We start from the raw sequence: 27,184 nt of genomic DNA, 5'->3' as shown, positions 1-27,184 counted from the left end.
CCCTGTTATCAGCCATTTCAGAGGAGAGGATGACTGTAGGACAGGAGAATACAATCCCAGGGAGAAGCACTGGGTATATTTAACCCTTGCAGCTGTCGATGTGAAGATGACGGGTGACATCTGGAGGTGTGGCAGTAATGACAGGCTGGCACAGGGCAGGGGGCAGGACTGACAACATGGAGGCAGGAAGGGAGTTGCTGGGATCTAAAGGGGGTGGGATAGAGACTGACAGATGAGTCCAGCGGGTATGAGAGATAAGTCATGAGCGGCACACAGTGAGCAGAGCTCAGCCCATCCACTGGCATGAGGAAAGGTGGGGTGGCAGTTAGCCTGTGATCATGGGGTGTCAGATGCCCTCTCAGAACTGGCTGCGCTCGGGCTGGATGACAGCGGTGCTGGTGAGCTGCTTTTCTTCTTTCACACCTAGGTATTGTGTGCCAGGCGGTGACAGTCCCTCAGACAGCGGACTGTACAGGGTTAATCAGCGCTGGCATCTGGTGTCCTGGAACAACCCCTGCCATGTATTTCTCATGAGTGGCAGCCCAGGGGTTAAGTGCTTTGCCATGCTGGCGCCGGCGGTTTACTTGGGACAGGAAACCTTCCTGACATCAACACAAAGTTAGTGACTGATTATTTTTTTTAAGCAAAAGACCAAAGAGGTCACTACACATATTGATGACTACGATGGGGCTGGGGGCGCAGATATAAGCCATGGCCACCGCCTATTGTAACAAAGAGACACACACAATGACGGTGTCCGTATATGGGTGAAAATAGGATTCATTGTATAGAGTGCCGCTAGAATGCTCACATCATATAGAGTGCTGCTGGAATGCTTTCATCGTATAGAGTGCCGCTAGAATGCTTTAATCGCATAGAGTGCCGCTACGCTAGAATGCTTTCATCGCATAGAGTGCCGCTAGAATGCTTTCATCGCATAAAGTGCCGCTAGTATGCTTTCATCGTATAGAGTGACGCTTAAATGCTCACATCATATAGAGTGCTGCTAGAATGCTTTCATCGAATAGAGTGGCGCTAGAATGCTTTCATCGTATAGAGTGCCGCTAGAATGCTCACATAATATAGAGTGCCGCTAGAATGCTTTCATTGCATAGAGTGCCGCTAGAATGCTTTCATCGTATAGAGTGCCGCTAGAATGCTCACATAATATAGAGTGCTGCTAGAATGCTTTCATCGTATAGAGTGCCTCTAGAATGCTTTCATCGTATAGAGTGCCGCTAGAATGCTCACATCATATAGAGTGCTGCTAGAATGCTTTCATCGTATAGAGTGCCGCTAGAATGCTTTCATCGTATAGAGTGCCGCTGGAATGCTTTCATCGTATAGAGTGCCGCTAAAATGCTTTCATCGTATAGAGTGCCGCTAGAATGCTTTCAACGTATTGAGTGCCGCTAGAATGCTTTCATCGTATAGAGTGCCGCTAGAATGCTTTCATCGTATAGAGTGCCGCTAGAATGCTTTCATTGTATAGAGTGCCGCTAGAATGCTTTCATCGTATAGAGTGCCGCTAGAATGCTTTCATCGTATAGAGTGCCGCTAGAATGCTCTCTTCATAGAGAGTGCTGCTGGAATTCTCTTATTGTATAGAGTACAGCAAGAATGTTCTCATCATATACAGTTCTACTAGACTGTTATCTTATAGACTGCTGCTAGAATGACCTCATGTAGAGTACAAGGTGCCCGTCTGTAATCCAGTGCCAGGCTTGTGGCCCCGGAGCTCGGGTGGTAATGCTGACAGGGACATCCGAGGCTTGAAGGTGATGGAACAGCACCAAGATCCAATTATAGAGTAAAGCCGACACCTTCTCTGTCTGACTGTGTCCTGCCCCAGGTTGTCAAAGTGTCTGTGTTTCAGGTCATGGTCGGGTCGTCTCTGCTGTACCCCGTCCTGTGGAGCACATTCTGGCAGCTCAATGGAGCAATTACCGGAAGCTACATCTCAGGCGCCCACTCCCTGGCCCTCATCAACTGCCCCAGCGAGCAGATAGCCAGAGAAATCGCCAGGTAAATATGTACTGACACACAGCGGAGATCAGCGGTGCCATCACTGAGAATGCAGCCTATCCATTCACTAGAGATCAGCGGTGCCATCACTGAGAATGCAGCCTATCCATTCACTAGAGATCAGCGGTGCCATCACTGAGAATGCCACCTATCCATCACTAGAGATCAGCAGTGCCATCACTGAGAATGCAGCCTATCCATCACTAGAGATCAGTGGTGCCATCACTGAGAATGCCGCCTATCCATTCACTAGAGATCAGCAGTGCCATCACTGAGAATGCCGCCTATCCATCACTAGAGATCAGCAGTGCCATCACTGAGAATGCCGCCTATCCATTCACTAGAGATCAGCGGTGACATCACTGAGAATACCGCCTATCCATTCACTAGAGATCAGCGGTGCCATCACTAAGAATGCCGCCTATCCATTCACTAGAGATCAGCAGTGCCATCACTGAGAATGCTGCCTATCCATCACTAGAGATCAGCGGTGCCATCACTGAGAATGCCGCCTATCCATTCACTAGAGATCAGCGGTGCCATCACTAAGAATGCCGCCTATCCATTCACTAGAGATCAGCAGTGCCATCACTGAGAATGACGCCTATCCATTGACTAGAGATCAGCAGTGCCATCACTGAGAATGCTGCCTATCCATTCACTAGAGATCAGCGGTGACATCACTGAGAATGACGCTTATCCATCACTAGAGATCAGCGGTGCCATCACTGAGAATGCAGCCTATCCATCACTAGAGATCAGCGGTGACATCACTAAGAATGCCGCCTATCCATTCACTAGAGATCAGCAGTGCCATCACTAAGAATGCCGCCTATCCATTCACTAGAGATCAGCGGTGCCATCACTGAGAATGCCGCCTATCCATTCACTAGAGATCAGCAGTGCCATCACTGAGAATGCCGCCTATCCATTCACTAGAGATCAGCGGTGACATCACCGAGAATGCCGCCTATCCATTCACTAGAGATCAGCAGTGCCATCACTGAGAATGCCGCCTATCCATCACTAGAGATCAGCAGTGGCATCACTGAGAATGCCGCCTATCCATTCACTAGAGATCAGCGGTGCCATCACTGAGAATGCCGCCTATCCATTCACTAGAGATCAGCGGTGCCATCACTGAGAATGCCGCCTATCCATTCACTAGAGATCAGCGGTGCCATCACTGAGAATGCCGCCTATCCATTCACTAGAGATCAGCGGTGACATCACTGAGAATGCCGCCTATCCATTCACTAGAGATCAGCGGTGCCATCACTGAGAATGCCGCCTATCCATTCACTAGAGATCAGCGGTGCCATCACTGAGAAAGCCGCCTATCCATCACTAGAGATCAGCAGTGACATCACAGAGAATGCCGCCTATCCATTCACTAGAGATCAGCGGTGACATCACTGAGAATGCCGCCTATCCATCACTAGAGATCAGCGGTGCCATCACTGAGAATGCCGCCTATCCATTCACTAGAGATCAGCGGTGACATCACTGAGAATGCAGCCTATCCATCACTAGAGATCAGCGGTGCCATCACTAAGAATGCCGCCTATCCATTCACTAGAGATCAGCGGTGCCATCACTGAGAATGCCGCCTATCCATTCACTAGAGATCAGCGGTGCCATCACTGAGAATGCCGCCTATCCATTCACTAGAGATCAGCGGTGCCATCACTGAGAATGCCGCCTATCCATTCATTAGAGATCAGCGGTGCCATCACTGAGAATGCCGCCTATCCATTCACTAGAGATCAGCGGTGCCATCACTGAGAATGCTGCCTATCCATTCACTAGAGATCAGCGGTGCCATCACTGAGAATGCCGCCTATCCATTCATTAGAGATCAGCGGTGCCATCACTGAGAATGACGCCTATCCATTCACTAGAGATCAGCGGTGACATCACTGAGAATGCCGCCTGTCCATCACTAGAGATCAGCGGTGACATAACTGACAATGCCGCCTATCCATCACTAGAGATCAGCGGTGACATCACTGAGAATGCCGCCTATCCATTCACTAGAGATCAGCGGTGCCATCACTGAGAATGACGCCTATCCATTCACTAGAGATCAGCGGTGCCATCACTGAGAATGCCGCCTATCCATCACTAGAGATCAGCGGTGACATCACTGAGAATGCCGCCTGTCCATCACTAGAGATCAGCGGTGACATAACTGACAATGCCGCCTATCCATCACTAGAGATCAGCGGTGACATCACTGAGAATGCCGCCTATCCATTCACTAGAGATCAGCGGTGCCATCACTGAGAATGCCGCCTATCCATTCACTAGAGATCAGCGGTGCCATCACTGAGAATGACGCCTATCCATTCACTAGAGATCAGCGGTGCCATCACTGAGAATGCCGCCTATCCATTCACTAGAGATCAGCGGTGCCATCACTGAGAATGCCGCCTATCCATTCACTAGAGATCAGCGGTGCCATCACTGAGAATGCCGCCTATCCATTCATTAGAGATCAGCGGTGCCATCACTGAGAATGCCGCCTATCCATTCACTAGAGATCAGCGGTGCCATCACTGAGAATGCTGCCTATCCATTCACTAGAGATCAGCGGTGCCATCACTGAGAATGCCGCCTATCCATTCATTAGAGATCAGCGGTGCCATCACTGAGAATGACGCCTATCCATTCACTAGAGATCAGCGGTGACATCACTGAGAATGCCGCCTGTCCATCACTAGAGATCAGCGGTGACATAACTGACAATGCCGCCTATCCATCACTAGAGATCAGCGGTGACATCACTGAGAATGCCGCCTATCCATTCACTAGAGATCAGCGGTGCCATCACTGAGAATGACGCCTATCCATTCACTAGAGATCAGCGGTGCCATCACTGAGAATGCCGCCTATCCATCACTAGAGATCAGCGGTGACATCACTGAGAATGCCGCCTGTCCATCACTAGAGATCAGCGGTGACATAACTGACAATGCCGCCTATCCATCACTAGAGATCAGCGGTGACATCACTGAGAATGCCGCCTATCCATTCACTAGAGATCAGCGGTGCCATCACTGAGAATGCCGCCTATCCATTCACTAGAGATCAGCGGTGCCATCACTGAGAATGACGCCTATCCATTCACTAGAGATCAGCGGTGCCATCACTGAGAATGCCGCCTATCCATTCACTAGAGATCAGCGGTGCCATCACTGAGAATGCCGCCTATCCATTCACTAGAGATCAGCGGTGCCATCACTGAGAATGCCGCCTATCCATTCATTAGAGATCAGCGGTGCCATCACTGAGAATGCCGCCTATCCATTCACTAGAGATCAGCGGTGCCATCACTGAGAATGCCGCCTATCCATTCACTAGAGATCAGCGGTGCCATCACTGAGAATGCCGCCTATCCATTCATTAGAGATCAGCGGTGCCATCACTGAGAATGACGCCTATCCATTCACTAGAGATCAGCGGTGACATCACTGAGAATGCCGCCTGTCCATCACTAGAGATCAGCGGTGACATAACTGACAATGCCGCCTATCCATCACTAGAGATCAGCGGTGACATCACTGAGAATGCCGCCTATCCATTCACTAGAGATCAGCGGTGCCATCACTGAGAATGACGCCTATCCATTCACTAGAGATCAGCGGTGCCATCACTGAGAATGCCGCCTATCCATCACTAGAGATCAGCGGTGACATCACTGAGAATGCCGCCTGTCCATCACTAGAGATCAGCGGTGACATAACTGACAATGCCGCCTATCCATCACTAGAGATCAGCGGTGACATCACTGAGAATGCCGCCTATCCATTCACTAGAGATCAGCGGTGCCATCACTGAGAATGCCGCCTATCCATTCACTAGAGATCAGCGGTGCCATCACTGAGAATGACGCCTATCCATTCACTAGAGATCAGCGGTGGCATCACTGAGAATGCCGCCTATCCATTCACTAGAGATCAGCAGTGACATCACTGAGAATGCAGCCTATCCATTCACTAGAGATCAGCGGTGACATCACTGAGAATGCCGCCTATCCATTCACTAGAGATCAGCGGTGCCATCACTGAGAATGCCGCCTATCCATCACTAGAGATCAGCGGTGACATCACTGAGAATGCCGCCTATCCATTCACTAGAGATCAGCGGTGCCATCACTGAGAATGCCGCCTATCCATCACTAGAGATCAGCAGCGTCTTGCTGGTGATTGGCGGGTGCTGTGCAGGCAGGGGTCAGTACCGTCAGGCGGTGTGCGGACATGTTTGTCTCATGTTCTCTGTTCTCTAGGGGGATCTTGGAGAAGAAGCTGGCGGCCAGTGTGAACATCCTGCCAAAAAGCTCATCACTGTGAGTACATGACACCACAGGCGGAGGGGCTCCTGATGGATTATCATAAATCATCCATAAATCATCCATTTTTTGTAAAGGAGGCCATTATGGCACAAAAAAATTGAAAAAGGCAGAGTGGATCCAGCACTCCCTGAATTTTATGGCGCACAACAGGCAGTATTTAGTGTCAGGACCCGTCTTACAGAGATCTGACCTCCGGCAGACGGGCTCCGATGGTTTGTACAAAATGCATTGGCCAAGCGTCTCCCTTTATAAATAAGCGCAGCAATAGCACCATAATATTTGTAATCATTATCTATGTGACTATGGCATTGTTGTACTTTATCTGATTTGCAGGGCGCTGCTACATTGTCTTTATTTCATCACTGATATAATGACGGGATCAGACATGAGGGGGCGGGGCTGTGACTACCTCTCAGACAGGATATACAGGCAGGTTGTCAGCAGTAATAGATGTTCCTGTAGTATAAGGTGTGTGATCTCATGTCTGATCACATGTCATTATATCAGTGATGTTATCAGCAGGGGGCGGGGCTGTGACAACCTCTCAGACATGATATACAGGCAGGTTGTCAGCAGTAATAGATGTTCCTGTAGTATAAGGTGTGTGATCTCATGTCTGATCACATGTCATTATATCAGTGATGTCATCAGCAGGGGGCGGGGCTGTGACTACCTCTCAGACAGGATATACAGGCAGGTTGTCAGCAGTAATAGATGTTCCTGTAGTATAAGGTGTGTGATCTCATGTCTGATCACATGTCATTATATCAGTGATGTCATCAGCAGGGGGCGGGGCTGTGACTACCTCTCAGACAGGATATACAGGCAGGTTGTCAGCAGTAATAGATGTTCCTGTAGTATAAGGTGTGTGATCTCATGTCTGATCACATGTCATTATATCAGTGATGTCATCAGCAGGGGGCGGGGCTGTGACCACCTCTCAGACAGGATATACAGGCAGGTTGTCAGCAGTAATAGATGTTCCTGTAGTATAAGGGGTCTGATCACATGTCATTATATTAGTGATGTCATCAGCAGGGGGCGGGGCTGTGACTACCTCTCACACAGGATATACAGGCAGGTTGTCAGCAGTAATAGATGTTCCTGTAGTATAAGGTGTGTGATCTCATGTCTGATCACATGTCATTATATCAGTGATGTCATCAGCAGGGGGCGGGGCTGTGACTACCTCTCAGACAGGATATACAGGCAGGTTGTCAGCAGTAATAGAGGTTCCTGTAGTATAAGGTGTGGATCTCATGTCTGATCACAAGTCAGTATATCAGTGATGTCATCAGCAGGGGGCGGGGCTGTGACCACCTCTCAGACAGGATATACAGGCAGGTTGTCAGCAGTAATAGATGTTCCTGTAGTATAAGGTGTGTGATCTCATGTCTGATCACATGTCATTATATCAGTGATGTCATCAGCAGGGGGTGGGGCTGTGACTACCTCTCAGACAGGATATACAGGCAGGTTGTCAGCAGTAATAGATGTTCCTGTAGTATAAGGTGTGTGATCTCATGTCTGATCACATGTCATTATATCAGTGATGTCATCAGCAGGGGGCGGGGCTGTGACAACCTCTCAGACAGGATATACAGCAGGTTGTCAGCAGTAATAGATGTTCCTGTAGTATAAGGGGTGTGATCTCATGTCTGATCACATGTCATTATATCAGTGATGTCATCAGCAGGGGGCGGGGCTGTGACTACCTCTCAGACATGATATACAGGCAGGTTGTCAGCAGTAATAGATGTTCCTGTAGTATAAGGAGTGTGATCTCATGTCTGATCACATGTCATTATATCAGTGATGTCATCAGCAGGGGGCGGGGCTGTGACTACCTCTCAGACAGGATATACAGGCAGGTTGTCAGCAGTAATAGATGTTCCTGTAGTATAAGGTGTCTGATCACATGTCATTATATCAGTGATGTCATCAGCAGGGGGCGGGGCTGTGACTACCTCTCAGACATGATATACAGGCAGGTTGTCAGCAGTAATAGATGTTCCTGTAGTATAAGGAGTGTGATCTCATGTCTGATCACATGTCATTATATCAGTGATGTCATCAGCAGGGGGCGGGGCTGTGACTACCTCTCAGACAGGATATACAGGCAGGTTGTCAGCAGTAATAGATGTTCCTGTAGTATAAGGAGTGTGATCTCATGTCTGATCACATGTCATTATATCAGTGATGTCATCAGCAGGGGGCGGGGCTGTGACAACCTCTCAGACAGGATATACAGGCAGGTTGTCAGCAGTAATAGATGTTCCTGTAGTATAAGGGGTGTGATCTCATGTCTGATCACATGTCATTATATCAGTGATGTCATCAGCAGGGGGCGGGGCTGTGACTACCTCTCAGACATGATATACAGGCAGGTTGTCAGCAGTAATAGATGTTCCTGTAGTATAAGGAGTGTGATCTCATGTCTGATCACATGTCATTATATCAGTGATGTCATCAGCAGGGGGCGGGGCTGTGACTACCTCTCAGACAGGATATACAGGCAGGTTGTCAGCAGTAATAGATGTTCCTGTAGTATAAGGTGTCTGATCACATGTCATTATATCAGTGATGTCATCAGCAGGGGGCGGGGCTGTGACTACCTCTCAGACATGATATACAGGCAGGTTGTCAGCAGTAATAGATGTTCCTGTAGTATAAGGAGTGTGATCTCATGTCTGATCACATGTCATTATATCAGTGATGTCATCAGCAGGGGGCGGGGCTGTGACTACCTCTCAGACAGGATGTACAGGCAGGTTGTCAGCAGTAATAGATGTTCCTGTAGTATAAGGTGTCTGATCACATGTCATTATATCAGTGATGTCATCAGCAGGGGGCGGGGCTGTGACTACCTCTCAGACAGGATATACAGGCAGGTTGTCAGCAGTAATAGAGGTTCCTGTAGTATAAGGTGTGTGATCTCATGTCTGATCACATGTCATTATATCAGTGATGTCATCAGCAGGGGGCGGGGCTGTGACTACCTCTCAGACAGGATATACAGGCAGGTTGTCAGCAGTAATAGATGTTCCTGTAGTATAAGGAGTGTGATCTCATGTCTGATCACATGTCATTATATCAGTGATGTCATCAGCAGGGGGCGGGGCTGTGACTACCTCTCAGACAGGATATACAGGCAGGTTGTCAGCAGTAATAGATGTTCCTGTAGTATAAGGTGTCTGATCACATGTCATTATATCAGTGATGTCATCAGCAGGGGGCGGGGCTGTGACTACCTCTCAGACAGGATATACAGGCAGGTTGTCAGCAGTAATAGAGGTTCCTGTAGTATAAGGTGTGTGATCTCATGTCTGATCACATGTCATTATATCAGTGATGTCATCAGCAGGGGGCGGGGCTGTGACAACCTCTCAGACAGGATATACAGGCAGGTTGTCAGCAGTAATAGATGTTCCTGTAGTATAAGGTGTGTGATCTCATGTCTGATCACATGTCATTATATCAGTGATGTCATCAGCAGGGGGCGGGGCTGTGACAACCTCTCAGACAGGATATACAGGCAGGTTGTCAGCAGTAATAGATGTTCCTGTAGTATAAGGTGTGTGATCTCATGTCTGATCACATGTCATTATATCAGTGATGTCATCAGCAGGGGGCGGGGCTGTGACAACCTCTCAGACAGGATATACAGGCAGGTTGTCAGCAGTAATAGAGGTTCCTGTAGTATAAGGTGTGAGGATCTCATGTCTGATCACATGTCATTATATCAGTGATGTCATCAGCAGGGGGCGGGGCTGTGACTACCTCTCAGACAGGATATACAGGCAGGTTGTCAGCAGTAATAGAGGTTCCTGTAGTATAAGGTGTGTGATCTCATGTCTGATCTCATGTCAGTATATCAGTGATGTCATCAGCAGGGGGCGGGGCTGTGACAACCTCTCAGACAGGATGTACAGGCAGGTTGTCAGCAGTAATAGAGGTTCCTGTAGTATAAGGTGTGTGATCTCATGTCTGATCACATGTCATTATATCAGTGATGTCATCAGCAGGGGGCGGGGCTGTGACAACCTCTCAGACATGATATACAGGCAGGTTGTCAGCAGTAATAGAGGTTCCTGTAGTATAAGGTGTGTGATCTCATGTCTGATCACATGTCATTATATTAGTGATGTCATCAGCAGGGGCGGGGCTGTGACAACCTCTCAGACAGGATATACAGGCAGGTTGTCAGCAGTAATAGAGGTTCCTGTAGTATAAGGTGTGTGATCTCATGTCTGATCACATGTCATTATATCAGTGATGTCATCAGCAGGGGGCGGGGCTGTGACTACCTCTCAGACAGGATATACAGGCAGGTTGTCAGCAGTAATAGATGTTCCTGTAGTATAAGGTGTGTGATCTCATGTCTGATCACATGTCAGTATATCAGTGATGTCATCAGCAGGGGGCGGGGCTGTGACAACCTCTCAGACAGGATATACAGGCAGGTTGTCAGCAGTAATAGATGTTCCTGTAGTATAAGGTGTGTGATCTCATGTCTGATCACATGTCATTATATCAGTGATGTCATCAGCAGGGGGCAGGGCTGTGACTACCTCTCAGACAGGATATACAGGCAGGTTGTCAGCAGTAATAGATGTTCCTGTAGTATAAGGTGTGTGATCTCATGTCTGATCACATGTCATTATATCAGTGATGTCATCAGCAGGGGGCGGGGCTGTGACAACCTCTCAGACAGGATATACAGGCAGGTTGTCAGCAGTAATAGATGTTCCTGTAGTATAAGGTGTGTGATCTCATGTCTGATCACATGTCATTATATCAGTGATGTCATCAGCAGGGGGCGGGGCTGTGACAACCTCTCAGACAGGATATACAGGCAGGTTGTCAGCAGTAATAGATGTTCCTGTAGTATAAGGTGTGTGATCTCATGTCTGATCACATGTCATTATATCAGTGATGTCATCAGCAGGGGGCAGGGCTGTGACTACCTCTCAGACAGGATATACAGGCAGGTTGTCAGCAGTAATAGATGTTCCTGTAGTATAAGGTGTCTGATCACATGTCAGTATATCAGTGATGTCATCAGCAGGGGGCGGGGCTGTGACTACCTCTCAGACAGGATATACAGGCAGGTTGTCAGCAGTAATAGATGTTCCTGTAGTATAAGGTGTGAGGATCTCATGTCTGATCACATGTCATTATATTAGTGATGTCATCAGCAGGGGGTGGGGCTGTGACTACCTCTCAGACAGGATGTACAGGCAGGTTGTCAGCAGTAATAGATGTTCCTGTAGTATAAGGTGTGGATCTCATGTCTGATCACATGTCATTATATCAGTGATGTCATCAGCAGGGGGCGGGGCTGTGACTACCTCTCACACATGATGTACAGGCAGGTTGTCAGCAGTAATAGATGTTCCTGTAGTATAAGGAGTGTGATCTCATGTCTGATCACATGTCATTATATCAGTGATGTCATCAGCAGGGGGTGGGGCTGTGACTACCTCTCAGACAGGATATACAGGCAGGTTGTCAGCAGTAATAGATGTTCCTGTAGTATAAGGTGTGTGATCTCATGTCTGATCTCATGTCATTATATCAGTGATGTCATCAGCAGGGGGCGGGGCTGTGACTACCTCTCAGACAGGATATACAGGCAGGTTGTCAGCAGTAATAGATGTTCCTGTAGTATCAGGTGTGTGATCTCATGTCTGATCACATGTCATTATATCAGTGATGTCATCAGCAGGGGGCGGGGCTGTGACTACCTCTCAGACATGATGTACAGGCAGGTTGTCAGCAGTAATAGAGGTTCCTGTAGTATAAGGTGTGTGATCTCATGTCTGATCACATGTCATTATATCAGTGATGTCATCAGCAGAGGGCGGGGCTGTGACAACCTCTCAGACATGATATACAGGCAGGTTGTCCGCAGTAATAGATGTTCCTGTAGTATAAGGGGTGTGATCTCATGTCTGATCACATGTCATTATATCAGTGATGTCATCAGCAGGGGGCGGGGCTGTGACTACCTCTCAGACATGATATACAGGCAGGTTGTCAGCAGTAATAGATGTTCCTGTAGTATAAGGTGTGTGATCTCATGTCTGATCACATGTCAGTATATCAGTGATGTCATCAGCAGGGGGCGGGGCTGTGACTACCTCTCAGACAGGATATACAGGCAGGTTGTCAGCAGTAATAGATGTTCCTGTAGTATAAGGTGTGTGATCTCATGTCTGATCACATGTCATTATATCAGTGATGTCATCAGCAGGGGGCGGGGCTGTGACAACCTCTCAGACAGGATATACAGGCAGGTTGTCAGCAGTAATAGATGTTCCTGTAGTATAAGGTGTGGATCTCATGTCTGATCACATGTCATTATATCAGTGATGTCATCAGCAGGGGGCGGGGCTGTGACTACCTCTCAGACAGGATATACAGGCAGGTTGTCAGCAGTAATAGATGTTCCTGTAGTATAAGGTGTGTGATCTCATGTCTGATCACATGTCATTATATCAGTGATGTCATCAGCAGGGGGCGGGGCTGTGACAACCTCTCAGACAGGATATACAGGCAGGTTGTCAGCAGTAATAGATGTTCCTGTAGTATAAGGTGTGGATCTCATGTCTGATCACATGTCATTATATCAGTGATGTCATCAGCAGGGGGCGGGGCTGTGACAACCTCTCAGACAGGATATACAGGCAGGTTGTCAGCAGTAATAGATGTTCCTGTAGTATAAGGTGTGTGATCTCATGTCTGATCACATGTCATTATATAAGTGATGTCATCAGCAGGGGGCGGGGCTGTGACTACCTCTCAGACAGGATATACAGGCAGGTTGTCAGCAGTAATAGATGTTCCTGTAGTGTAAGGGGTCTGATCACATGTCATTATATCAGTGATGTCATCAGCAGGGGGCGGGGCTGTGACAACCTCTCAGACAGGATGTACAGGCAGGTTGTCAGCAGTAATAGAGGTTCCTGTAGTATAAGGTGTGTGATCTCATGTCTGATCACATGTCAGTATATCAGTGATGTCATCAGCAGGGGGCGGGGCTGTGACTACCTCTCAGACAGGATATACAGGCAGGTTGTCAGCAGTAATAGATGTTCCTGTAGTATAAGGTGTGTGATCTCATGTCTGATCACATGTCATTATATCAGTGATGTCATCAGCAGGGGGCGGGGCTGTGACTACCTCTCAGACAGGATATACAGGCAGGTTGTCAGCAGTAATAGAGGTTCCTGTAGTATAAGGTGTGTGATCTCATGTCTGATCACATGTCAGTATATCAGTGATGTCATCAGCAGGGGGCGGGGCGGGGCTGTGACTACCTCTCAGACAGGATATACAGGCAGGTTGTCAGCAGTAATAGATGTTCCTGTAGTATAAGGTGTGTGATCTCATGTCTGATCACATGTCATTATATCAGTGATGTCATCAGCAGGGGGCGGGGCTGTGACTACCTCTCAGACAGGATATACAGGCAGGTTGTCAGCAGTAATAGATGTTCCTGTAGTATAAGGTGTGTGATCTCATGTCTGATCACATGTCAGTATATCAGTGATGTCATCAGCAGGGGGCGGGGCTGTGACAACCTCTCAGACATGATATACAGGCAGGTTGTCAGCAGTAATAGATGTTCCTGTAGTATAAGGTGTGTAATCTCATGTCTGATCACATGTCATTATATCAGTGATGTCATCAGCAGGGGGCGGGGCTGTGACAACCTCTCAGACAGGATGTACAGGCAGGTTGTCAGCAGTAATAGAGGTTCCTGTAGTATAAGGTGTGTGATCTCATGTCTGATCACATGTCATTATATCAGTGATGTCATCAGCAGGGGGCGGGGCTGTGACTACCTCTCACACATGATGTACAGGCAGGTTGTCAGCAGTAATAGATGTTCCTGTAGTATAAGGAGTGTGATCTCATGTCTGATCACATGTCATTATATCAGTGATGTCATCAGCAGGGGGTGGGGCTGTGACTACCTCTCAGACAGGATATACAGGCAGGTTGTCAGCAGTAATAGATGTTCCTGTAGTATAAGGTGTGTGATCTCATGTCTGATCTCATGTCATTATATCAGTGATGTCATCAGCAGGGGGCGGGGCTGTGACTACCTCTCAGACATGATGTACAGGCAGGTTGTCAGCAGTAATAGAGGTTCCTGTAGTATAAGGTGTGTGATCTCATGTCTGATCACATGTCATTATATCAGTGATGTCATCAGCAGAGGGCGGGGCTGTGACAACCTCTCAGACATGATATACAGGCAGGTTGTCAGCAGTAATAGATGTTCCTGTAGTATAAGGTGTGTGATCTCATGTCTGATCACATGTCATTATATCAGTGATGTCATCAGCGGGGGGCGGGGCTGTGACCACCTCTCAGACAGGATATACAGGCAGGTTGTCAGCAGTAATAGATGTTCCTGTAGTATAAGGTGTGTGATCTCATGTCTGATCACATGTCATTATATCAGTGATGTCATCAGCAGGGGGCGGGGCTGTGACTACCTCTCAGACAGGATATACAGGCAGGTTGTCAGCAGTAATAGAGGTTCCTGTAGTATAAGGTGTGTGATCTCATGTCTGATCACATGTCATTATATAAGTGATGTCATCAGCAGGGGGCGGGGCTGTGACTACCTCTCAGACAGGATATACAGGCAGGTTGTCAGCAGTAATAGATGTTCCTGTAGTGTAAGGGGTCTGATCACATGTCATTATATCAGTGATGTCATCAGCAGGGGGCGGGGCTGTGACAACCTCTCAGACAGGATGTACAGGCAGGTTGTCAGCAGTAATAGATGTTCCTGTAGTATAAGGTGTGTGATCTCATGTCTGATCACATGTCATTATATCAGTGATGTCATCAGCAGGGGGCGGGGCTGTGACAACCTCTCAGACAGGATGTACAGGCAGGTTGTCAGCAGTAATAGAGGTTCCTGTAGTATAAGGTGTGTGATCTCATGTCTGATCACATGTCAGTATATCAGTGATGTCATCAGCAGGGGGCGGGGCTGTGACTACCTCTCAGACAGGATATACAGGCAGGTTGTCAGCAGTAATAGATGTTCCTGTAGTATAAGGTGTGTGATCTCATGTCTGATCACATGTCAGTATATCAGTGATGTCATCAGCAGGGGGCGGGGCTGTGACAACCTCTCAGACAGGATATACAGGCAGATTGTCAGCAGTAATAGATGTTCCTGTAGTATAAGGGGTGTGATCTCATGTCTGATCACATGTCATTATATCAGTGATGTCATCAGCAGGGGGCGGGGCTGTGACTACCTCTCAGACAGGATATACAGGCAGGTTGTCAGCAGTAATAGATGTTCCTGTAGTATAAGGTGTGTGATCTCATGTCTGATCACATGTCATTATATCAGTGATGTCATCAGCAGGGGGCGGGGCTGTGACTACCTCTCAGACAGGATATACAGGCAGGTTGTCAGCAGTAATAGAGGTTCCTGTAGTATAAGGTGTGTGATCTCATGTCTGATCACATGTCAGTATATCAGTGATGTCATCAGCAGGGGGCGGGGCGGGGCTGTGACTACCTCTCAGACAGGATATACAGGCAGGTTGTCAGCAGTAATAGAGGTTCCTGTAGTATAAGGTGTGTGATCTCATGTCTGATCACATGTCATTATATCAGTGATGTCATCAGCAGGGGGCGGGGCTGTGACTACCTCTCAGACAGGATATACAGGCAGGTTGTCAGCAGTAATAGATGTTCCTGTAGTATAAGGTGTGTGATCTCATGTCTGATCACATGTCAGTATATCAGTGATGTCATCAGCAGGGGGCGGGGCTGTGACAACCTCTCAGACATGATATACAGGCAGGTTGTCAGCAGTAATAGATGTTCCTGTAGTATAAGGTGTGTAATCTCATGTCTGATCACATGTCATTATATCAGTGATGTCATCAGCAGGGGGCGGGGCTGTGACAACCTCTCAGACAGGATATACAGGCAGGTTGTCAGCAGTAATAGATGTTCCTGTAGTATAAGGTGTGTGATCTCATGTCTGATCACATGTCATTATATCAGTGATGTCATCAGCAGGGGGCGGGGCTGTGACAACCTCTCACACAGGATACGCAGGCAGGTTGTCAGCAGTAATAGATGTTCCTGTAGTATAAGGTGTGTGATCTCATGTCTGATCACATGTCATTATATCAGTGATGTCATCAGCAGGGGGCGGGGCTGTGACTACCTCTCAGACAGGATATACAGGCAGGTTGTCAGCAGTAATAGATGTTCCTGTAGTATAAGGTGTGAGGATCTCATGTCTGATCACATGTCATTATATCAGTGATGTCATCAGCAGAGGGCGGGGCTGTGACTACCTCTCAGACAGGATATACAGGCAGGTTGTCAGCAGTAATAGATGTTCCTGTAGTATAAGGGGTCTGATCACATGTCATTATATCAGTGATGTCATCAGCAGGGGGCGGGGCTGTGACAACCTCTCAGACAGGATATACAGGCAGGTTGTCAGCAGTAATAGAGGTTCCTGTAGTATAAGGTGTGGATCTCATGTCTGATCACATGTCATTATATCAGTGATGTCATCAGCAGGGGGCGGGGCTGTGACTACCTCTCAGACAGGATATACAGGCAGGTTGTCAGCAGTAATAGATGTTCCTGTAGTATAAGGTGTCTGATCACAAGTCAGTATATTAGTGATGTCATCAGCAGGGGGCGGGGCTGTGACTACCTCTCAGACAGGATATACAGGCAGGTTGTCAGCAGTAATAGATGTTCCTGTAGTATAAGGTGTGTGATCTCATGTCTGATCACATGTCATTATATCAGTGATGTCATCAGCAGGGGGCGGGGCTGTGACTACCTCTCAGACAGGATGTACAGGCAGGTTGTCAGCAGTAATAGATGTTCCTGTAGTATAAGGTGTCTGATCACATGTCATTATATCAGTGATGTCATCAGCAGGGGGCGGGGCTGTGACTACCTCTCAGACAGGATATACAGGCAGGTTGTCAGCAGTAATAGATGTTCCTGTAGTATAAGGTGTGTGATCTCATGTCTGATCACATGTCATTATATCAGTGATGTCATCAGCAGGGGGCGGGGCTGTGACAACCTCTCAGACAGGATATACAGGCAGGTTGTCAGCAGTAATAGAGGTTCCTGTAGTATAAGGTGTGGATCTCATGTCTGATCACATGTCAGTATATCAGTGATGTCATCAGCAGGGGGCGGGGCTGTGACCTCTCAGACAGGATATACAGGCAGGTTGTCAGCAGTAATAGATGTTCCTGTAGTATAAGGTGTCTGATCACATGTCATTATATCAGTGATGTCATCAGCAGGGGGCGGGGCTGTGACAACCTCTCAGACAGGATATACAGGCAGGTTGTCAGCAGTAATAGAGGTTCCTGTAGTATAAGGTGTGTGATCTCATGTCTGATCACATGTCATTATATCAGTGATGTCATCAGCAGGGGGCGGGGCTGTGACTACCTCTCACACAGGATATACAGGCAGGTTGTCAGCAGTAATAGATGTTCCTGTAGTATAAGGTGTGTGATCTCATGTCTGATCACATGTCATTATATCAGTGATGTCATCAGCAGGGGGCGGGGCTGTGACTACCTCTCAGACAGGATATACAGGAAGGTTGTCAGCAGTAATAGATGTTCCTGTAGTATAAGGTGTGTGATCTCATGTCTGATCACATGTCAGTATATCAGTGATGTCATCAGCAGGGGCGGGGCTGTGACTACCTCTCAGACAGGATATACAGGCAGGTTGTCAGCAGTAATAGATGTTCCTGTAGTATAAGGTGTGTGATCTCATGTCAGTATATCGGTGATGTCATCAGCAGGGGGCGGGGCTGTGACTACCTCTCAGACAGGATATACAGGCAGGTTGTCAGCAGTAATAGAGGTTCCTGTAGTATAAGGTGTGGATCTCATGTCTGATCACATGTCATTATATCAGTGATGTCATCAGCAGGGGGCGGGGCTGTGACTACCTCTCAGACAGGATATACAGGCAGGTTGTCAGCAGTAATAGATGTTCCTGTAGTATAAGGTGTGGATCTCATGTCTGATCACATGTCATTATATCAGTGATGTAATCAGCAGGGGGCGGGGCTGTGACTACCTCTCAGACAGGATATACAGGCAGGTTGTCAGCAGTAATAGAGGTTCCTGTAGTATAAGGTGTGGATCTCATGTCTGATCACATGTCACTATATCAGTGATGTCATCAGCAGGGGGCGGGGCTGTGACAACCTCTCAGACAGGATATACAGGCAGGTTGTCAGCAGTAATAGATGTTCCTGTAGTATAAGGTGTGTGATCTCATGTCTGATCACATGTCATTATATCAGTGATGTCATCAGCAGGGGCGGGGCTGTGACTACCTCTCAGACAGGATATACAGGCAGGTTGTCAGCAGTAATAGATGTTCCTGTAGTATAAGGTGTGTGATCTCATGTCTGATCACATGTCAGTATATCAGTGATGTCATCAGCAGGGGGCGGGGCTGTGACAACCTCTCAGACATGATATACAGGCAGGTTGTCAGCAGTAATAGATGTTCCTGTAGTATAAGGTGTGTAATCTCATGTCTGATCACATGTCATTATATCAGTGATGTCATCAGCAGGGGGCGGGGCTGTGACAACCTCTCAGACAGGATGTACAGGCAGGTTGTCAGCAGTAATAGAGGTTCCTGTAGTATAAGGTGTGTGATCTCATGTCTGATCACATGTCAGTATATCAGTGATGTCATCAGCAGGGGGCGGGGCTGTGACTACCTCTCAGACAGGATATACAGGCAGGTTGTCAGCAGTAATAGATGTTCCTGTAGTATAAGGTGTGTGATCTCATGTCTGATCACATGTCATTATATCAGTGATGTCATCAGCAGGGGGCGGGGCTGTGACTACCTCTCAGACAGGATATACAGGCAGGTTGTCAGCAGTAATAGAGGTTCCTGTAGTATAAGGTGTGTGATCTCATGTCTGATCACATGTCAGTATATCAGTGATGTCATCAGCAGGGGGCGGGGCGGGGCTGTGACTACCTCTCAGACAGGATATACAGGCAGGTTGTCAGCAGTAATAGATGTTCCTGTAGTATAAGGTGTGTGATCTCATGTCTGATCACATGTCATTATATCAGTGATGTCATCAGCAGGGGGCGGGGCTGTGACTACCTCTCAGACAGGATATACAGGCAGGTTGTCAGCAGTAATAGATGTTCCTGTAGTATAAGGTGTGTGATCTCATGTCTGATCACATGTCAGTATATCAGTGATGTCATCAGCAGGGGGCGGGGCTGTGACAACCTCTCAGACATGATATACAGGCAGGTTGTCAGCAGTAATAGATGTTCCTGTAGTATAAGGTGTGGATCTCATGTCTGATCACATGTCATTATATCAGTGATGTCATCAGCAGGGGGCGGGGCTGTGACAACCTCTCAGACAGGATATACAGGCAGGTTGTCAGCAGTAATAGATGTTCCTGTAGTATAAGGTGTGGATCTCATGTCTGATCACATGTCATTATATAAGTGATGTCATCAGCAGGGGGCGGGGCTGTGACTACCTCTCAGACAGGATATACAGGCAGGTTGTCAGCAGTAATAGATGTTCCTGTAGTATAAGGTGTCTGATCACATGTCATTATATCAGTGATGTCATCAGCAGGGGCGGGGCTGTGATAAGGCGGTATTGATGCAGTGACTGCTGACCACAGTGTGTGTTACCCAGAAGTTTCCCTCAGTTTTTGGGGCTGTAGCAGACGATGCGATGTGACATTTTCTGGGACTTTTTTAAATAGATATATTTTTAGACGCCACAAGGTCGGGTTCACACTGTTTCCTGTTCTGATCCGCCGAGTCCTGTATTGTAAGTGTCCGACGTGCTCAGTTTTCCACATTTTGCACCCGTTTTAGCCAATTCCGTCTACACTTTGTGTAGGACTTTTTTTTCCCATTTAAAACATGGCTAAAACGGATGCAAGATGTACGGCGCAAAGTAGACGCTGACCCCTCATCTCTACCAGTGAGATGAATTGCGCAGTTTCTGTATCTGAACAGTTATGTTATGTAACAGCGGCACGAGGCGCTGGTGACGAATACCGCGCCGCCATATTAACTCTTCCTCGTGTGCTTATTGTTAATGTTCGTATTCCGCAGCTACATCTGGAAGGGCGAAATCGAGGAGTCCAGCGAGGTGCTGCTGGTAAGTCACCCCCGGCACTCAGCGGTTAGAGCGGGCGGAAGTTTAAAGACATTTTTGAAAAGTTGACAGCAGGAAGGGGGCAACATTTATAGCAGCGCTCTAAATACTGTCTACCAGTCCACACACCGTCAGCGGGGCTCTGTATACTGTCTACCGGTCCACACACCGTCAGCGGGGCTCTGTATACTGTCTACCAGTCCACACACCGTCAGGGGGGCTCTGTATACTGTCTACCGGTCCACACACCGTCAGCGGGGCTCTGTATACTGTCTACCGGTCCACACACCGTCAGCGGGGCTCTATATACTGTCTACCGGTCCACACACCGTCAGCGGGGCTCTATATACTGTCTACCGGTCCACACACCGTCAGCGGGGCTCTATATACTGTCTACCGGTCCACACACCGTCAGCGGGGCTCTAAATACTGTCTACCGGTCCACACACCGTCAGCGGGGCTCTATATACTGTCTACCGGTCCACACACCGTCAGCGGGGCTCTGTATACTGTCTACCAGTCCACACACCGTCAGCGGGGCTCTATATGCGGTCTACCGGTTTACACACCGTCAGCGGGGCTCTATATGCTGTCTACCGGTCCACACACCGTCAGCGGGGCTCTGTATACTGTCTACCGGTCCACACACCGTCAGCGGGGCTCTGTATACTGTCTACCGGTCCACACACAGTCAGCGGGGCTCTATATACTGTCTACCGGTCCACACACAGTCAGCGGGGCTCTATATACTGTCTACCGGTCCACACACAGTCAGCGGGGCTCTATATACTGTCTACCGGTCCACACACCGTCAGCGGGGCTCTATATGCTGTCTACCGGTCCACACACCGTCAGCGGGGCTCTAAATACTGTCTACCGGTCCACACACCGTCAGCGGGGCTCTATATGCTGTCTACCGGTCCACACACCGTCAGCGGGGCTCTATATGCTGTCTACCGGTCCACACACCGTCAGCGGGGCTCTATATACTGTCTACCGGTCCACACACCGTCAGCGGGGCTCTATATACTGTCTACCGGTCCACACACCGGCAGCGGGGCTCTATATGCTGTCTACCGGTCCACACACCGTCAGCGGGGCTCTATATACTGTCTACCGGTCCACACACAGTCAGCGGGGCTCTATATGCTGTCTACCGGTCCACACACCGTCAGCGGGGCTCTGTATACTGTCTACCGGTCCACACACCGTCAGCGGGGCTCTATATGCTGTCTACCGGTCCACACACCGTCAGCGGGGCTCTATATGCTGTCTACCGGTCCACACACACAGTCAGCGGGGCTCTATATACTGTCTACCGGTCCACACACCGTCAGCGGGGCTCTATATGCTGTCTACCGGTCCACACACCGTCAGCGGGGCTCTATATGCTGTCTACCAGTCCACACACCGTCAGCGGGGCTCTGTATGCTGTCTACCGGTCCACACACCGTCAGCGGGGCTCTATATACTGTCTACCGGTCCACACACCGTCAGCGGGGCTCTGTATGCTGTCTACCGGTCCACACACCGTCAGCGGGGCTCTATATGCTGTCTACCGGTCCACACACCGTCAGCGGGGCTCTATATACTGTCTACCGGTCCACACACCGTCAGCGGGGCTCTATATACTGTCTACCGGTCCACACACCGTCAGCGGGGCTCTATATACTGTCTACCGGTCCACACACAGTCAGCGGGGCTCTATATGCTGTCTACCGGTCCACACACCGTCAGCGGGGCTCTATATGCTGTCTACCGGTCCACACACCGTCAGCGGGGCTCTATATGCTGTCTACCGGTCCACACACACAGTCAGCGGGGCTCTATATACTGTCTACCGGTCCACACACCGTCAGCGGGGCTCTATATGCTGTCTACCGGTCCACACACCGTCAGCGGGGCTCTATATGCTGTCTACCGGTCCACACACCGTCAGCGGGGCTCTGTATGCTGTCTACCGGTCCACACACCGTCAGCGGGGCTCTATATGCTGTCTACCGGTCCACACACCGTCAGCGGGGCTCTATACTGTCTACCGGTCCACACACAGTCAGCGGGGCTCTATATACTGTCTACCGGTCCACACACCGTCAGCGGGGGGGGGGCAACACTCTGTATACATTCTACCGGTCCCCACACCGTCAGCGGCGCTCTATATACTGTCTACCGGTCCCCACAGTCAGCAGGGGCAGCGCTCTATATACTGTCTACCGGTCCCCACAGTCAGCAGGGGCAGCGCTCTATATACTGTCTACCAGTCCACACACTGTCAGCGGCGCTCTATATACATTCTACCGATCCCCACACAGTCAGCGGCGCTCTATATACTGTCTACCGGTCCCCCACAGTCAGAGCAGGGGCAGCGCTCTATATACTGTCTACCGGTCCCCACAGTCAGCAGGGGCAGCGCTCTATATACTGTCTACCGGTCCACACACTGTCAGCGGCGCTCTATATACATTCTACCGATCCCCACACCGTCAGCGGCGCTCTATATACTGTCTACCGGTCCCCCACAGTCAGCAGGGGCAGCACTCTATATACTGTCTACCGGTCCCCACAGTCAGCAGGGGCAGCGCTCTATATACTGTCTACCAGTCCACACACTGTCAGCGGCGCTCTATATACATTCTACCGATCCCCACACCGTCAGCGGGGGGGGGGGGGGGGGGCAACACTCTGTATACATTCTACCGATCCCCACACCGTCAGCGGCGCTCTATATACTGTCTACCAGTCCCCACAGTCAGCAGGGGCAGCGCTCTATATACTGTCTACCAGTCCCCACAGTCAGCAGGGGCAGCGCTCTATATACTGTCTACCGGTCCCCACAGTCAGCAGGGGCAGCGCTCTATATACTGTCTACCAGTCCACACACTGTCAGCGGCGCTCTATATACATTCTACCGGTCCACACGGTATGGGGCGTCCTGTGTTATACCGCTGAGTACTTTACGCCTCATTTTGCGCTCCAGTGCAGTACTGGGTTACAGCTGACTGCACAGCCCCTGCCTGTGTACATCTAACCGATATATGATCCAGTCAGCAGAGAACCGCGTCCGGCAGGGGGAGCGGGGGTGAGGATTTTCTCCAGTATTATTATGGGCGCCCGCTACACTCTACGGATTGGTGGGCATTCCCACAACGAACAGTTTGACTGATTCGGGGGTCTCCTATAATCTCACAGGAGACCCCATATAACACACCCGTCACAACCATCCCCCACCCTGCGCACTGAGGCTAATCCTGTGGAATAACGAGGCTCTGGAATGTAATTAGTCACCTGACAGGACGGAGCTGACCTGCGACCAACATCAACGCCGACATTTAAAGGGGGAGCTGCGTCCTGAGAACACTTCTTTCACATCTACACTCAAATTCCCTTAATCCAGTGTCTGATAATCTGGAACATAATCCGGCTGTATGAGGAGCAGTCTGTGGGCTCCCGCAGGTCCTCTGCTCTCCTACTTTATATACATTTGATAATCTGCTGATGCTGGATTAAAGGAATTTGCTGTTCTGTGACTCTGGGGGTACAATGTCACTAAAGACAATCGCTTTGTATTGCAGGTTGTCAGAACCCGAACGGCGCAGCTCCAGGAGCTCTCAGGATACGTCCGGTAGGTGCCTCATGTACAGGGGGGTTCACTTACTTATCTATCAGACTCCGCCTCCAGCGACCACATGTGACCCCCGGGGTCTCTGGAAGAGAGGGAAGAATATTATTCTATAGGGATCTATTACACTGAGCTATAGGGATCTATCACTGATCTACAAGGATCTATAGGGATCTATTACTGATCTACAAGGATCTATTACTGATCTACAAGGATCTATTACACCAATCTACGATAATCTATTACTGATCTATAAGGATCTATTACACTGATCTATAGGGATCTATCACTGATCTACAAGGATCTATTACTGATCTATTACTGATCTACAAGGGTCTATTACACCGATCTATGATAATCTATTACTGATCTATACGGATCTATTACTGATCTACAAGGATCTATTACACCGATCTACGATAATCTATTACTGATCTATAGGGATCTATCACTGATCTATGATAATCTATTACTGATCTATACGGATCTATTACTGATCTACAAGGATCTATTACACCGATCTACGATAATCTATTACACAAATCTATAGGGATCTATTACACCAATCTATGATAATCTATCACCAATCTATATAGATCTATTAAACCTATTACACCAATCTATGATAATGTATTACCGATCTATCATAGATCGGTGTAATAGATCCCTATAATCTATTACCTATCTATAAGGATCTATTACACCGATCTACGATAATCTATTACTGATCTATAGGGATCTATCACTGATCTATGATAATCTATTACTGATCTATACGGATCTATTACTGATCTACAAGGATCTATTACATCGATCTACGATAATCTATTACTGATCTATAAGGATTTATTACACCAATCTATGATAATCTATTACTGATCTATATGGATCTATTACTGATCTATAAGGATCTATTACACCGATCTACGATAATCTATTACACAAATCTATAGGGATCTATTACACCAATCTATGTTAATGTATTACTGATCTATCATAGATCAGTGTAATAGATCCCTATAATCTATTACCTATCTATAAGGATCTATTACACCGATCTACGATAATCTATTACTGATCTAAAAAGACACATTCATAGTAATCTATTACACAGATCTATGATGGTCTATTAATGATTTACAGTGATCTGTTACACTAATCCATGATTATTATCTATAATAACATAGTGATCTATTCCACTGATCTATGATGATCTTTTACAGAAGCAAACTGATTTTTACCTGGAAACCATCAGCATGCCGGCTGTGTTCTGATGAAAGCCCTTCTACTGGATGTTTCCCATTATCTCCTGTGCTCCATTATACGCCATACAGATGAGAATGCTCCAGTCACCATGGGGATCTCTTAGGCCTCTTTCACACCGGCCATACAGATGGGAATGCTCCAGTCACCATGGGGATCTCTTAGGCCTCTTTCACACTGGCCATACAGATGGGAATGCTCCAGTCACCATGGGGATCTCTTAGGCCTCTTTCACACCGGTCATACAGATGAGAATGCTCCAGTCACCATGGGGATCTCTTAGGCCTCTTTCACACTGGCCATACAGATGGGAATGCTCCAGTCACCATGGGGATCTCTTAGGCCTCTTTCACACTGGTCATACAGATGAGAATGCTCCAGTCACCATGGGGATCTCTTAGGCCTCTTTCACACCGGCCATACAGATGGGAATGCTCCAGTCACCATGGGGATCTCTTAGGCCTCTTTCACACCGGCCATACAGATGGGAATGCTCCAGTCACCATGGGGATCTCTTAGGCCTCTTTCACACTGGTCATACAGATGAGAATGCTCCAGTCACCATGGGGATCTCTTAGGCCTCTTTCACACTGGCCATACAGATGGGAATGCTCCAGTCACCATGGGGATCTCTTAGGCCTCTTTCACACTGGCCATACAGATGGGAATGCTCCAGTCACCATGGGGATCTCTTAGGCCTCTTTCACACTGGCCATACAGATGAGAACGCTCCAGTCACCATGGGGATCTCTTAGGCCTCTTTCACACTGGTCATACAGATGGGAATGCTCCAGTCACCATGGGGATCTCTTAGGCCTCTTTCACACTGGCCATACAGATGAGAACGCTCCAGTCACCATGGGGATCTCTTAGGCCTCTTTCACACTGGTCATACAGATGGGAATGCTCCAGTCACCATGGGGATCTCTTAGGCCTCTTTCACACCGGCCATACAGATGGGAATGCTCCAGTCACCATGGGGATCTCTTAGGCCTCTTTCACACCGGCCATACAGATGAGAATGCTCCAGTCACCATGGGGATCTCTTAGGCCTCTTTCACACTGGCCATACAGATGGGAATGCTCCAGTCACCATGGGGATCTCTTAGGCCTCTTTCACACTGGCCATACAGATGAGAATGCTCCAGTCACCATGGGGATCTCTTAGGCCTCTTTCACACTGGCCATACAGATGAGAACGCTCCAGTCACCATGGGGATCTCTTAGGCCTCTTTCACACTGGCCATACAGATGGGAATGCTCCAGTCACCATGGGGATCTCTTAGGCCTCTTTCACACTGGTCATACAGATGAGAATGCTCCAGTCACCATGGGGATCTCTTAGGCCTCTTTCACACTGGCCATACAGATGAGAACGCTCCAGTCACCATGGGGATCTCTTAGGCCTCTTTCACACTGGCCATACAGATGGGAATGCTCCAGTCACCATGGGGATCTCTTAGGCCTCTTTCACACTGGCCATACAGATGAGAACGCTCCAGTCACCATGGGGATCTCTTAGGCCTCTTTCACACTGGTCATACAGATGGGAATGCTCCAGTCACCATGGGGATCTCTTAGGCCTCTTTCACACTGGCCATACAGATGAGAACGCTCCAGTCACCATGGGGATCTCTTAGGCCTCTTTCACACTGGTCATACAGATGGGAATGCTCCAGTCACCATGGGGATCTCTTAGGCCT

At 48.5% G+C, this 27,184-nt stretch overlaps 1 protein-coding gene across 1 annotated transcript in view; it reads left to right on the top strand.

Annotated features, from left to right (window-relative positions):
- The first annotated feature begins 232 nt into the window (after window positions 1-232).
- The window catches only part of LOC120977874 (protein CutA homolog), a 29,741-nt gene continuing 2,789 nt past the window's right edge, over window positions 233-27,184 (top strand). Inside the window, exons 1-5 of the mRNA XM_040406032.1 lie at window positions 233-398; window positions 1,877-2,025; window positions 6,314-6,373; window positions 20,557-20,602; window positions 24,172-24,221. Of these exons, the coding sequence (XP_040261966.1) occupies window positions 339-398; window positions 1,877-2,025; window positions 6,314-6,373; window positions 20,557-20,602; window positions 24,172-24,221 (365 nt within the window). The 5' untranslated portion in view covers window positions 233-338. The remainder of the gene's footprint in view (window positions 399-1,876; window positions 2,026-6,313; window positions 6,374-20,556; window positions 20,603-24,171; window positions 24,222-27,184) is intronic.

The sequence above is a fragment of the Bufo bufo genome, chromosome 8 (genome assembly GCF_905171765.1).
Source record: "Bufo bufo chromosome 8, aBufBuf1.1, whole genome shotgun sequence".
NCBI classification, from domain to species: Eukaryota; Metazoa; Chordata; class Amphibia; order Anura; family Bufonidae; genus Bufo; species Bufo bufo.
This window is presented reverse-complemented; position numbering and strand designations above follow the sequence as displayed.